The sequence below is a fragment of the Chamaea fasciata genome, unplaced genomic scaffold (genome assembly GCF_029207755.1).
Source record: "Chamaea fasciata isolate MVZ Bird 193981 ecotype frontalis unplaced genomic scaffold, bChaFas1.0.hap1 SCAF_518, whole genome shotgun sequence".
NCBI lineage: Eukaryota > Metazoa > Chordata > Aves > Passeriformes > Sylviidae > Chamaea > Chamaea fasciata.
The window spans coordinates 17500-31439 of record NW_027094603.1 but is presented as its reverse complement, the minus strand read 5'-3'; the positions used below and the strand labels follow the sequence as shown (position 1 = coordinate 31439).

The following is a 13940-nucleotide window of genomic DNA, read 5'->3' as shown; positions in this document are numbered from 1 at the left end:
GGTGCGGCACTGCCCGCTCTTTGTGCCCTCAGGGGACACGGGGACACGGGGACACGGTCCCGAATTCCTCCTCCACGTCCTGAGGCTCCCTCATCCTTCAAATCCCGCGGGTGGGTCCCGCCCCTGGCCACACCCCCCTCCGCCCCACCCGTCATTAACCACGCCCCCGGTCACGCCCCCGCCGCTGACCCCACCTATCATTAACCACGCCCCCGGTCGCGCCCCCACTGATCAAGCACGCCACGCCCCGCGCACGCGCACAAGAAAGAGCGCGTGACCCAGCGCGGACTCCAACTCCCGTGGTGCCCCGCGCGGCGGGCGAGGCGGCGAGGCGGCGCCGCGCGCTGATTGGACGCGGTGGGCCGTGCCGCGCGCTGATTGGCTGCGGGCAAGGTTTGAACGGGCGCGCGGCGGGCCCTGCCCTCTGGCGGACGGCGGCGCAGCGTGAGCCGGGGGGGGGGGCGCTGGCCGGGGGGGAGATTTGGGGCGATTTTGGGGGTCCCGAGATGGGATTTCGGGGGGCTCGGACCCCTCAGAGAGCCGGGGAAGGCTTGGCGAGGAGAGGGAGAGGCGGGGGGCACTGTGGGCCGCGGGTGAGGTGAAGGCCTGGGGGGGGGGGGGGGGTCTGGGCCTCTCTGAGGGATGAAAAGTGGGGCTGGGGGTCACAGAGTGGGGCTGGAAATGGGGCTGGGGTGTCAGAAATCGGGCTGGGGATGCTCTGGAGTACTGAAGGGGTAAAGAAGTGGGGCTGGAGGTGTTTGGGGGGTTCTGGAGGGGTCCCACACCTCTCCTTGTGCCCCCCAGCCCCACGTCAGCCCGAAGCCCCTCAGGAGAAGACCCCAGGATGGATGGAAAGGATGAGAAAGATGACGGAAAAGATGGAAAGGATGGAAGCACGGACAGCTGGGCCGACATCGAGGAGCGCCTGGAGGAGATCCGGGTGAGGGGCTGGGGGGATCGGATCCCTCCTTTCCTCAGGAACAGAGATCTGTGGGGATTCTGGGCTGGGTTTGGGGGTCTGATCCCTCTTTTCCTCAGGAACAGAGATCTGTGGGGATTCTGGGCTGGGTTTGGGGGTCTGATCCCTCTTTTCCTCAGGAACAGAGATCTGTGGGGATTCTGGGCTGGGTTTGGGGGTCTGATCCCTCCTTTCCTCAGGAACAGAGATCTGTGGGGATTCTGGGCTGGGTTTGGGGGTCTGATCCCTCCTTTCCTCAGGAGCAGAGATCTGTGGGGATTCTGGGCTGGGTTTGGGGGTCTGATCCCTCTTTTCCTCAGGAACAGAGATCTGTGGGGATTCTGGGCTGCGTTTGGGGGTCTGATCCCTCCTTTCCTCAGGAACAGAGATCTGTGGGGATTCTGGGCTGGGTTTGGAGGGTCTGATCCCTCTTTTCCTCAGGAACAGAGATCTGTGGGGATTCTGGGCTGGGTTTGGGGGGTCTGATCCCTCCTTTCCTCAGGAAAACCTCTGTGTCCCTCTGTGGGAGCCCCTGGAAGGTTTTGAGCAGGTTCTGACTCCCTCTTGCCCTGGGAAACGACCCTCAAAGGTCTTTATTCTGATCCCAAATCATTCTTTTCCCAGGAGATGACTCTCCAGGAGCTCAGTCCTGATCTCAAATCCTTCTGTTCCCCCAGGAAAGCCTCCAGAGTTGCTCTGGCCAACCCTGCCATGTCGGGCTGTGATCCCAAATCCCTTTTTCCCCAGGAAATGCCCCTCAAGAGGCTCAGTCCTGATCCCAAACCCCCTTTTACCAGGAAATGATCCTCCAGGAGCCCGGTGCTGATCCCAAATCCCATTTTTTATCCCCAGGAAAGCCCCCAGAATCCCTTTGGCCAACGCTGCCATGTCAGGCTGCGATCCCAAATCCCTTTTTTCCCAGGAAATGCCCCTCAAGAGGCTCAGCCCTGATCCCAAATCCCATTTTTTATCCCCAGGGAAGCCCCCAGAATCCCTTTGGCCGACCCTGCCGTGTCAGGCTGCGATCCCAAATCCCTCTTCTCTCCGCAAACCACCCACAGGGGGCTCTGCTGCGATCCCAAATCTCTCTTTCCCCCAGGAAAACACCTTCGAGGGGCTCAGTCCTGACCCCAAATCCCTTTCTCCCCCTCCAGGACACGCTCCGGGCCCCCTGGGCCTCGCAGCCGCGCCGCGTCCAGGCGTGCGACCGCGCGCTCCGCGCCTGCGTGGAGCAGCTGGCCCGGCCCGGGGGGCTGCCGGCGCACGGCTCCCGCCTGCTGGGCCTGGCCCACGAGGCCGCCCAGGGCTACCTGCGGCTGGTCCCCGAGCCCCCTCACCTGTACCTGGAGAAGATCCTGTTCCACGTGGTGCGGAACGCCGCGCCCTGGGCGGGGAGTCCCACCTGGGCCGCGGCCGAGCTGCTGCGGGAGCGGCTGCGGCGCTGCCGCCCCGACGGCGACTGGGCCGGCGTCGCCCGCGGCGCTTTCGGGCTTCTCTGGCGAGCTGCGGCCGCCCTGGCAGGGCCCGAGAGGCCTCGGGAGGAGGGCAGGGCGGTGCTGACGGCCAGGATCCGCTCCCTGCGCTTCCTGCTGCTGCTGGAATCGCGGGAAGACTCGGCTCCGAAATCCTTCCAGCCTCCCTTCCTCACCTCGCCCGCCGCCCAGAACGCCGCCGCCGCCGCCGCGCTCTACCAGGCCGAGAGAGCTCCCTGCCCCCTTTTCCTGGCCAGGCAGCTCCAGGAATTCCTGCTGGACGCCCTCAAGGACGAGACTCCACGACCAGCGGACTTCCGGAGCTCCCTGTGTTTCCTGGAGCTCACCCTGGAGCGCTGCCGGCACCTCTGCAAAGCCCGGCGGCACCGCGAGGCTCTGGACGCTCTGCGAGATTCCAGAGAGTTTTTGGGAGCTGGGAATTCTCTGGGAGCCCCTCTGGAGCTGCTGGAAGCCGGGATCCAGCTCGGCAAAGCTCTGGCTAAAGGCAGGGACGGTGCCGGAGGCGTGGGTCGGGCTCTGGGCCGGGCCGGGGCGGCGCTGGCGGCGGAATTTTCCGGAAGGATCCTCCTGGTGACGGCGGAGAGCTGGCGGTTCGTGGTGGGGCAGCTCGGCGAGGTGCTCAGGAGGAGCACAGAGCTGCCCCTGGGCCCTCAGGAGCTTCCTGGCCTTTGTGCGTTCTCCCAGGGCCACGGGCGGGTGCTGAGGCTGCTGCTGGCCCAGGTGAGGAGGAGGAGGGAGCAGCTCCGGGATCAGCATTCCCTGGAATCCCTCGGGGTCACTCCGGGCTGCTCCCAGCCCTGGAGAGTCCCGAATTCCGCTTTTCTCCATCCCAGCAAGAGCTCCTGGAGCTCCTAAATCCCATTTCTACCCTTCCCTGCCCTTCCTGGAGCCCAAATCCCACTTTTTTTTCTTTATTGGACCCCAAATCCCCCTTTTCTCCTTTCCTGGAGCCCAAATCCCACTTTTTTTTTGTCTATTGGACACCAAATCCCCCTTTTCTTCTTTCCTGGAGCCCAAATCCCACTTTTTTTTCTTTATTGGACACCAAATCCCCCTTTTCTTCCTTCCTGGAGCCCAAATCCCGCTTTTTTTCTCTATTGGACCCCAAATCCCCCTTTTCTCCTTTCCTGGAGCCCAAATCCCACTTTTTTTTTCTTTATTGGACCCCAAATCCCCCTTTTCTTCCTTCCTGGACTCCAAATCTTGCTTTTTTTATTTCCTGCTTTTTCCTGCCTTTCTAAATCCCACTCTCCCCATTCCCAGCTCCATCCCAGCATTCCTAGATCCCATTTTTCCCATTCCAAACTCCACCCCAGCATCTCCAAATCCCATTTTTTCCATCCCCAACCTTCCCAAATCCCATTTTCCCCATTCCCAGCATCCCCAAATCCCATTTTTCGCATCCCCAGCATCCCCAAATCCCATTTTTCGCATTCCCAAATCCCACTTTCCCATCCCCAGCATTCCCAAATCCCGTTTTTCCCACCCCAGGTCCCTCCTGACTCGCTCAGGGAGCAGGTGATGGTGAAGCAGCTGCTCTTCCACGGCCTCCAGCTCTTCTCCAACGCCGTCCACGAGATATTCCAGCGCTCCCAGGTGCCCCAGGGAAGGGATCCGCGTTCCCTGTGGGATGTGGGGCTGGAATTTCGGGATCGAGGTGCCCTGAAGGGGTTCTGGAAGCTTCTCCCGTGGGATTTGGGGCTGGAATTTGGGGATGGAGTCACCCTGAAAAGGTTTTGGAAGCTTTTCCCGTAGGATTTGGGGACCGAGGGGTCACGGGGTGTCCCACTGACCCTTGGTGTCCCCGCAGTCCTCGGAGTGGCCGGAGCTGGCGCAGGTGACCTCGAGCTGTGTCCAGAGTGTCACCTGGATGGTGGAGGGGCTGCAGGGGCTGCCCGAGGCCGAGAGGGGCAAGTTCCTCGATGTCACCGGTCAGTGTCACCCCCTGTCCCCGTGCTGAGTGACCCCAGTGGTCAGTGCCACGCCCTGTCCTCATCCCCAGGGTCCCCTGTCCTGTGGGTCACTCCCTGTCCTGTGGGTCACTCCCTGTCCTGTTGGTCACTCTCTGTCCCACTGGTCACTCTGTATCCCGTTGGTCACTCTGTCCCCCTGGTCACTCTGTATCCCGTTGGTCACTCTGTCCCCCTGGTCACTCTGTCCCCTGGTCACTCTGTATCCCGTTGGTCACTCTGTATCCCATTGGTCACTCCCTGTCCTCCTGGTCACTCTGTATCCCGTTGGTCACTCTGTCCTCCTGGTCACTCTCTCTGGCCACAGCCGCGGTCACTCTGCGCCTGGGCCAGGCCCTGCAGGGCCGGAAGGTTCCGGAAGCGGCCGGAGCCGTGTGCGAGCCCCTGTGCCGGGCACTGCTGGACACCGACGGCTATGGCTGCCCTGGGGTCACCCCCGAGAGGGTACGGGACACTGGGGGGACACTGGGGGACACTGGGGGACACTGGGGGGACACTGGGGGGACACTGGGGGGACACTGGGGGGACACTGGGGGACACTGGGGACACGGGGGGACACTGGGGGACACTGGGGACACGGGGGACACTGGGGGACACTGGGGACACTGGGGGGACACTGGGGGTCACTGGGGACACAGGGACACTGGGAGCAATGGGGACACTGGGCATACTGGGATGGAGTACGGGGTCACTGGGGACACTGGGCTCCCCGTTGTCCCCGTTCCCGCCGGGATCCCGCCATTCCCGATCCCGTTTTCCCCCCGCAGCTCCACAGGTGCTTCCGGCTGCAGGTGGAGAGCTGGCGCAGCCGGGGCCGGCCGCGGCGCGCCCTGGACGCCCTGGGACAGTGGCTGCTGGCCCTGGGGACACACTGCCAGGCCTTGGGGACATGTTCACAGCCTTCCCAGGTATCGGGGACACGTTCCCGGGGCTTGGGGACACGTTCCCGGGGCTTGGGGACACACTGCCAGGGGTGGGGACACAGTCACAGCCATCCCAGGTCTCGGGGACATGTTCCTGGGCACTGGGGACACGTTCCCAGGTATCAAGGACACGTTCCCAGGGACTGGACACATTCCCAACCCTCCCAGGGATCAGGGACACATTCCCGGGGATCAGGGACACATTCCCGGGGATCAGGGACACATTTCCAGATATCAGGGACACATTCCCAGGGATCAGGGACACATTCCCGGGGACTGGGGACACATTCCCGGGGACTGGTGGCCCATTCCCGGTGTCCCCAGGCGTTGGTGGCCCTGGTGGCCGAGCCGGTGGCGCTCTGGGCCCGGATCAAGACGGAGGCGGCCAGACAGGGAGAGGAGGAGCTGAGGCTGTGGTGAGGAGGGATTTGGGGAATTTGGGAATTTGGGAATGGGGATTGGGATGGAGGACTGGGGGGAGTGGGATGGGGAGGTCGGGATGGAGGACTTGGAGGGGAGGAGGGATGGGGATGGGAATGGGGTGGGGGAATCGGGATAGGGAATGGGGTGGGGGAATCGGGATGGGAGGGATTGGGATGGGATGGTGGATTTGGGACAGGAGGGACGGGCTGGGGGCATCAGCAGCTCCCTGGCGCGGGGGAAGGTGCAGTGGGGTTGGAGCTCCATCCCGTAACCCCGGACCCGCTGAGGCCCACGGGCGGCCGGCGGCGTCGCCGTGACCCCGCTGCCCCTCCGCAGGACGCTGCGGGACGCCCCGGCCTCGCGCTCCCTGGGCGGGGACGCGCTGCTGCTGCTGCTGCTGGCCGAGCTCCGGGCCTACAAATCCCTGCGGGGCCCCACGGGCGCCGAGCGCTACAACGTCCTCTGCGACCTGCTGGGCCTCTGGGACCCCCGCGGCGCCTGGGCCCCCCGGGGAACGCCGCGTCCCGGGGCAGCGGGGGCTCCCGGGCCCGCGGGGGACCCCAACCGCAGCCTGCCCAGGGCGGTGGCGCTGCTGGAGCTGGGCCAGCTGCTCTGCAGCCACCGCTTCGCCCCGCACACCGACTGGTGGGTGCTCAGCTCCCGTCCTCGCCCCGATCCCCGGCCCCATCCTATCCCTGATCCTGATCCCGATCCCCGGCCCCATCCTATCCCTGATCCTGATCCCGATCCCCGGCCCCATCCTATCCCTGATCCTGATCCCCGGCCCCATCCTATCCCTGATCCTGATCCTGATCCCTGGCCCCATCCTATCCCTGATCCTGATCCCGATCCCCGGCCCCATGCTATCCCTGATCCCGATCCCCGGCCCCATCCTATCCCTGATCCTGATCCCTGGCCCCATCCTATTCCTGATCCTGATCCCTGGCCCCATCCTATTCCTGATCCTGATCCCCGGCCCCATCCTATTCCTGATCCTGATCCCAATCCCGATCCCTGGCCTCATCCTATTCCTGATCCCGATCCTGATCCCTGGCTTCATCCTATTCCCTGGTCCTGATCCCTGGCCTCATCCCATTCCCTGATCCTGATCCCCGGCCCCATCCTATCCCTGATCCTGATCCCGATCCCCGGCCCCATCCTATCCCTGATCCTGATCCCGATCCCCGGCCCCATCCTATCCCTGATCCTGATCCCCGGCCCCATCCTATCCCTGATCCTGATCCCCGGCCCCATCCTATCCCTGATCCTGATCCTGATCCCTGGCCCCATCCTATCCCTGATCCTGGTCCTGATCCCTGGCCTCATCCTATTCCCTGATCCTGATCCCAGTCCTCCATCCCATCCTGATCCTGGTTCCATTCCTCCATCCCATTCCTGATCCCATTCCTGATCCCATTCCCCCATCCTCATCCCAGTCCTCCATCCCATCCTGATTCTGATCCCAATCCCAGTCCTCATCCCAATCCTGATCCCAATCCTGATCCCAGTCCTCATCCCAATCCTGATCCCAGTCCTCCATCCCAACTTCTTATCCCATTCCTCAGCTTCCGAAGCTCCCTGTGCCAATCCTGATCCCGAATCCCATTCCTCCATCCCATTCCCGGGATTTTGGGGGTTAGTCCCATGATTTCAGGGATCAATTCCTGGGATTTTGGGAATCCTTTCCCCCACAGCTCCGCCCTGGACGCCCTCCAGGAATCCCTGAGGCTCCTGGAGTCTCTGTCCCGGAATTCCCAGAGCCGGAATTCCCAAATCCGGGATCAGCTGCTGGATGAACGCGCCCAGGCCCTGCTCTGGCTCCACATCTGCACCCTCGAGGGCCTCATGGAAAAGGTCTGCGGGGTTTTCCTGGGATTTGGGGGATCCTGACATTCCCAGCGCATCCCAAACCCTTCCTGGGGACCGATTTTCCCGGGATTTTGGAACACCCAGATTTCCCAGGGCATTTTTTCCCAGGATTTGGGGGATTCCTGCCATACCCCGGGTGATTTTTCCCAGGATTTGGGGGATTCCGGGAGTTCCCAGGTTGATTTTCCTGGGATTTTTGGGGAATTCCTGCCGTTCCCAGGGTGGGATTTTCCCGGGATTTTTTTGAGGAATTCCTGCCGTTCCCCGGGTGGGATTTTCCCGGGATTTTTGGGGAATTCCTGCCATTCCCAGGGTGGGATTTTCCCGGGATTTTTGGGGAATTCCTGCCATTCCCAGGGTGGGATTTTCCCGGGATTTTTGGGGAATTCCTGCCGTTCCCAGGGTGGGATTTTCCCGGGATTTTTTTGGGGAATTCCTGCCGTTCCCCGGGTGGGATTTTCCCGGGATTTTTGGGAATTCCTGCCGTTCCCTCTCCCCAGAGCGTGTCCCGGGAGCGGCGCGGGCGCCTCCAGAGCCCGGAGCCCGACGGGGACCGGCCGCGGGACGGGACCCACTGCAGCCCCAGCTCCGAGCAGGGTGAGGCATCCCCGGGAATTCTGGGATGAACGGGAATTCCAGAGGCTCTGGAATGGGGTTTTTGGGATGAGCAGGAATTCTGGAGGGTTGGGAAGAGCTTTTCCAGGAGCAGTGATGAGGTTTTGTGGGATGGATGAAGTTCCTGGAAGGTTGGGAAGAGGATTTTTGGGATCCTGGAAAGTCGGGAAGAGCCTTTCCAGGATTGGGAAGAGGATTTTTTGGGATCCTGGAAGGTTGGGAAGGAGTTTTTGGGATGCTGGTGGATCGGGAACAGGATTTTTGGGATGCTGGTGGATCGGGAAGAGGATTTTTGGGATCCTGGTGGATCAGGAAGAGCCTTTCCAGGACTGGGAACGGGATTTTTGGGATCCTGGTGGATCGGGAAGAGGATTTTTGGGATCCCGGTGGATCGGGAAGAGCCTTTCCACGACCCCTGGGGAGATTTTCTGGGAATCGGGAGACCCTGGCGGGGTGGGAACGACTTCTCCAGCTTCTCCCCCTTCGGGAACAGCTGATTTGGGGTTTTTTTTTGGGATTTTCCTCCCCAGCTCTGTCCAAACCTTTGGACGAAGCCTTTTCCCTGTGGCGGCAGCTGCTGGAAAATCCCGGAATTCCCCAGATCCGCAGCCCCGAGCAGACCGTGAGCTCCCTGCAGCTCCTGGGGGCCCTGTACAGGATCCAGGGAAAGGTCAGCCCGCGAGGAGGAGGAGGAGGAGGAGGAGGAGGGAGGAAGGCTGGGCGGGGCGAGGAGGGAGAGGGAGGGAGGGTGGGATAACTGGGAGGGGGAAAACTTGGGATGAGGGGAAGGAATTTGGGATGAGGAGGAGGAAGAGGGAGGGAATTTGGGATGAGGAAGAAGTGGGAGGGAATCTGGGATAAGGAGGAAGAGGAAGAATTTGGGATGAAGAAGAGGGAATTTGGGATGAGGAGGAGGAAGAGGAGAGAATTTGGGATGAGGGGGAAGAGGAAGAATTTGGGATGAGGAAGAGGGAGGCAGGTTGGGATGAAGAGGGAGGGAATTTGGGATGAGGGGGAAAAGGAAGAATTTGGGATGATGAGGAAGAAGAGGGAGGGAATTTGGGATGAAGAGGAGCAAGGAGGGAGTTTGGGATGATGAAGAGGAGGAAGGAGAGACTTTTCCCGGGATAATTTGGGAATTCCCGGGTCCCTTCTCCCCACTCCCAGCCCCTGCAGGCCCTGGGCAGCTCCCGCCTGCTGCTGTCGCTGTGCCGGCGCCTCGGGGACCCCGTGGGGACAGGCAGCGCCCTGAGCCAGCTCACCTGGGCTCTGCTGCACCTGGGCTGTCCTCAGCAGGCTCAGGTAAACCTCGGGAATTCCCGAAATTCCGGGAAAGAATTCCTGAAATCCTGGGGATGTCCTGAAATCCCGGGAGAATTGGGAATGGGGGACCCCGTGGGGACAGGGAGCGCCCTGAGCCAGCTCACCTGGGCTCTGCTGCACCTGGGCTGTCCTCAGCAGGCTCAGGTAAACCTCGGGAATTCCCGGAATTCCGGGAAAGAATTCCTGAAATCCTGGGGATGTCCTGAAATCCTGGGGATGTCCTGAAATCCTGGGAGAATCGGGAATGGTCAGCCCAAATCCAGGGAAATCTGGGATTGTCTGTCCCAAATCCTGGAATCTCTGGAATCCTGGGAAAGCTGGGAATGGTCAGCCCAAACCTGGGGGAAATCGGGGAATGTTCAATCCCAAATCCAGGGAAATCTGGGAATGTCCTTCCTAAACTCAGGGGAACTCGGGACGAACCCTGGGGATGGGGGAATCCCAGGACTCCCAAAATCCCGGGAAAATCATCCTTTGGGATGGGGCTTGGGATACCCTGGGAGCTCCAGGAATCCCCCAAAATCCCGGGAAAAATGATTTGAATGGGTTTGGGATGTCCTGGGAACCCCCCAAATCCCGGGAAAACCCCAGGATGTTCTGGCGCTGAGCCCGGGCCGTGGCATTCCCAGGTTTTCCTGGAGCAGCTGGAATCGCTCCTGGAGAAGGAGGATCCGGGGCCCGGGGCGGACGCCGACCTGCGGCTGCTGCGCCACGAGCGGCTCCTGCTGCGCTCCCACCTCTGCTGCCTCCAGAGAAAGGCAAAAATTCCCTCAAAAATCCGGGATTCGGGATGGGGCCGCTGGCGTGGGGCAGTCCCAGCTCATCCTGGGGTTTTTCCTCGTTTTTTTCCTGGTTTTTTTCCCATTTTTCCCCCTTGGTGGTTTTTTTTTCCTCCTCTTCCTGGTTCCACCCCCCAGCTTCCTGGTTTCTCCCCTTCCTGGTTTTTTTCCCAGTTTTTTCTCCGCCATTTTTCCCTCCTTTTTTTCCCCCATTTTTTCCCTCTCTTTTAATTTTTTTCCCCCGTTTTTTTCCCATTTTTCCCCCGTTTTTCCCCATTTTCCCTCCGTTTTTCCCCATTTTTTCCCCCATTTTTCCCCGTTTTCCCCCCATTTTCCCCCCATTTTCCCCCCGTTTTTCCCCCATTTTCCCCCCCATTTTTTCCCCCGTTTTTCCCCCGTTTTTCCCCCGTTTTTCCCCCGTTTTTCCCCCGTTTTTCCCCCGTTTTTCCCCCGTTTTTCCCCCGTTTTTCCCCCGTTTTTCCCCCGTTTTTCCCCCGTTTTTCCCCCGTTTTTCCCCCGTTTTTCCCCCGTTTACCCCCCTTTTTTTCCCGTTTTTTCCCCCGTTTTCCCCTGTTTTCCCCATTTTCCCCCATTTTTCCCCCGTTTTGTCCCCATTTTTTCCCCATTTTTCCCGGCAGATCAGGCGCGGTGTCCCTGCTGCTGGAAGGGGATTGGGATGGGATCGGGATGGGGAATGAGACGGGACTGGGGTCAGAGGACGGGGACGGCGCTGGCATTGGGGTGGGATCCACCTCCTCTGTTCCCGAAATCCCATTTTTCCCCGTTTTTCCCCGTTTTTTCCCGTTTTCCCGTTGTTCAGGCGGAGCAGGCGGTGTCCCTGCTGCTGCAGGCGCTGCGGGAGCCGCGAGCGCCGCGGGCCACGCGGGGCCGGTTCCTGCTGCAGGCGCAGGCGCTGCGCGTGGCGGCCGCCGTGCTGGAGCTGCCGCCGGCGCTGCTGCCGGCGCCGCTGCGGGACGGCCTCAGGGGACACGGTGGGACACCGGGACCGGACACCGGGACCGGGATGGGGACACCGGGATGGGGACACCGGGATGGGACACCGGGATCGGGATGGGGACACCGGGATGGGACACCGGGATGGGGACACCGGGATGGGGACACCGGGATGGGGACACCGGGATGGGGACACCGGGATGGGGACACCGGGATCGGGATGGGACACCGGGATCGGGACACCGGGATGGGACACCGGGATCGGGATGGGGACACCGGGATGGGGACACCGGGATGGGACACCGGGATGGGACACCGGGATCGGGATGGGACACCGGGATGGGACATTGGGATCAGGACCGGGACACTGGGATGGGACACCGGGATTGGGATGGGGACACCAGGATCGGGATGGGACACTGGGATTGGGGCGGGGACACCGGGATCGGGATGGGACACCGGGATTGGGGCGGGGACACCGGGATCGGGATGAGACATCGGGATCGGGATGGGGACACCGGGATCGGGATGGGGACACCGGGATCGGGGCGATGGCAAAGGAGGATGGCAAAGAGAGAATTTGGGATAAGAAGGAGTACGGAGAGGAGAAGGAGGACGGGATTTGGGATGAGGAGGAAGCGTGCAGTCAGCATTGGGGGGAAGCTTTGCTGTGAGGATGATGATGACGATGATGATGATGACGATGATGATGAAGATGATGAGGATGAGGATGATGGTGCGGGAGCCGCCCCAGGGCCGGCCCCGCTCTGAGCCCTGTGGTTTCCAGGCTGGAGCAGCCCCAAGGTTGCCCTGCTGGAGGCGCTGAAGCTGCTCCGGAGCGTCCTCGTGTCCCTCATGGGCAGCGACATCCTGGGCACGGCCCGGAGCGCGGCCCCGGAGGAGCCCAGCCCTGACACAGGTGTGGGAACGGGAATTTGGGGGGCCTGGGATGGGAATTTGGGGGCCCTGGGATGGGATTTTGGGGGGCCTGGGATGGGCTGAACTCCAGGGGAAACTCTGGGAACTTCAGGAACGGCTCCGTCTCCCTGGGACCCCATCCCAAACCCTGGGAACCATCCTCAGATCCCTCTCCCAGCGTTCCCAGCGCCCTGGTGTGTCCCCAGGCCCCTCTCCCATCGTTCCCAGTATTCCCAGTATTCCCAGCGTTCCCAGCGCCCCGCCGTGTCCCCAGGCCCGGCTCTGGTGCACAAGTGGCAGGTGCTGGGGGAGGCGCTGAGCTGCTGCCGCCGCCTGGTGACGCTGCTGGGCCACTGCGAGGTCACCTGCAGGGCCAGGGCCTTCTGCAGCGAGGGCCTGAGCCTGGCCGGACACCTGCAGGCCCCCCGCTGGTCAGTGAGGGGTCACCGGGGTCACTGGGAATGGGATTGGGGTCACCGGGGTCACTGGGGTCACTGGGAATGGGATTGGGGTCACTGGGGTCACTGGGAATGGGATTGGGGTCACTGGGGTCACTGGGAATGGGATTGGGGTCATTAGGGCCTGAGCCTGGCCGGACACCTGCAGGCCCCCCGCTGGTCAGTGAGGGGTCACCGGGGTCACTGGGAATGGGATTGGGGTCACCGGGGTCACTGGGAATGGGATTGGGGTCACTGGGGTCACTGGGGTCACTGGGATTGGGGTCATTAGGGCCTGAGCCTGGCCGGACACCTGCAGGCCCCCCGCTGGTCAGTGAGGGGTCACCGGGGTCACTGGGAATGGGATTGGGGTCACCGGGGTCACTGGGAATGGGATTGGGGTCATTTGGTTTCAGGTCACTGGGGTCATTGGGGTCACTGGGATCACTGGGAATTTGATTGGGGTCATTTCGTTTGGGGTCACTGGGATTGGGGTCACTGGGGTCATTGGGAATGGGGTCACTGGGGTCATTGGGAATGGGGTCATTGGGGTCACTGGGGTCATTGGGAATGGGGTCATTGGGATTGGGGTCACTGGGGTCATTGGGATTGGGGTCATTGGGGTCGGGGTCACTGGGGTCATTGGGATTGGGGTCACTGGGGTCACTGGGGTCGGGGTCACTGGGGTCACTGGGGTCGGGGTCCTTTAGGGACGCTGGCTGAGGAGCTCAGTGACCAGCCCAGGCAGGGCAGGAGCTCATTCCTGGCTCCTGTGGGGTCTGAGGGGTCTTTTCTCCCAGATTTTCCCTTTTTTCCCCAGTTTTCCCTTTTGTTTCCCCAGTTTTCCCTTTTTTCCCCCACTGTTTTTCCCTTTTATCTTCCTGTTTTTCCCTCTTTTTTCCCTGCTTTTCCCTTCTTTTTCCCCCCAGTTTTTCTCTTTTATTTTCCCCAGTTTTCCTTTCTTCCCCCCCCCATTTTTCCCATTTTTTCCCTTTTTTTTTTTTTCCCCTTTTTCTCACTCTTTTCCCATTTCTCCCGGTTTTTTCCCCATTTTTTCCCTTAGGTGCACGTGGTTCCTGCTGCTGCAGTCGCAGCTGGAGATGCAGCAGGGGGAGCTGGAGCTGAGCCAGTCCCACCTCCAGCACGCCCAGTTCCTGCTCCAGCCCCAAACTGGTGAGCGCTGGGAGGGGCAAATCCCAGTCTGGGATCAGGGAATTCCCAGTTTGGGATCAGGGAATTCCCAGTTTGGGATGGGGGAAGGATCAGGCTGGGACAGAA

The 13940-nt window shown here is 61.5% G+C and overlaps 1 protein-coding gene across 1 annotated transcript in view; it reads left to right on the top strand.

Moving 5' to 3' along the window:
• Positions 1-691: 691 nt before the first annotated feature.
• Positions 692-13940, top strand: part of LOC136305619 (separin-like) — a 29360-nt gene continuing 16111 nt past the window's right edge. Inside the window, exons 1-17 of the mRNA XM_066208917.1 lie at positions 692-940; positions 2113-3171; positions 3943-4047; positions 4262-4382; positions 4729-4865; positions 5189-5329; positions 5669-5760; positions 6104-6412; positions 7462-7621; positions 8137-8233; positions 8782-8921; positions 9419-9718; positions 10204-10332; positions 11174-11345; positions 12080-12304; positions 12338-12656; positions 13726-13835. Of these exons, the coding sequence (XP_066065014.1) occupies positions 845-940; positions 2113-3171; positions 3943-4047; positions 4262-4382; positions 4729-4865; positions 5189-5329; positions 5669-5760; positions 6104-6412; positions 7462-7621; positions 8137-8233; positions 8782-8921; positions 9419-9718; positions 10204-10332; positions 11174-11345; positions 12080-12304; positions 12338-12656; positions 13726-13835 (3712 nt within the window). The 5' untranslated portion in view covers positions 692-844. The remainder of the gene's footprint in view (positions 941-2112; positions 3172-3942; positions 4048-4261; positions 4383-4728; positions 4866-5188; positions 5330-5668; positions 5761-6103; positions 6413-7461; positions 7622-8136; positions 8234-8781; positions 8922-9418; positions 9719-10203; positions 10333-11173; positions 11346-12079; positions 12305-12337; positions 12657-13725; positions 13836-13940) is intronic.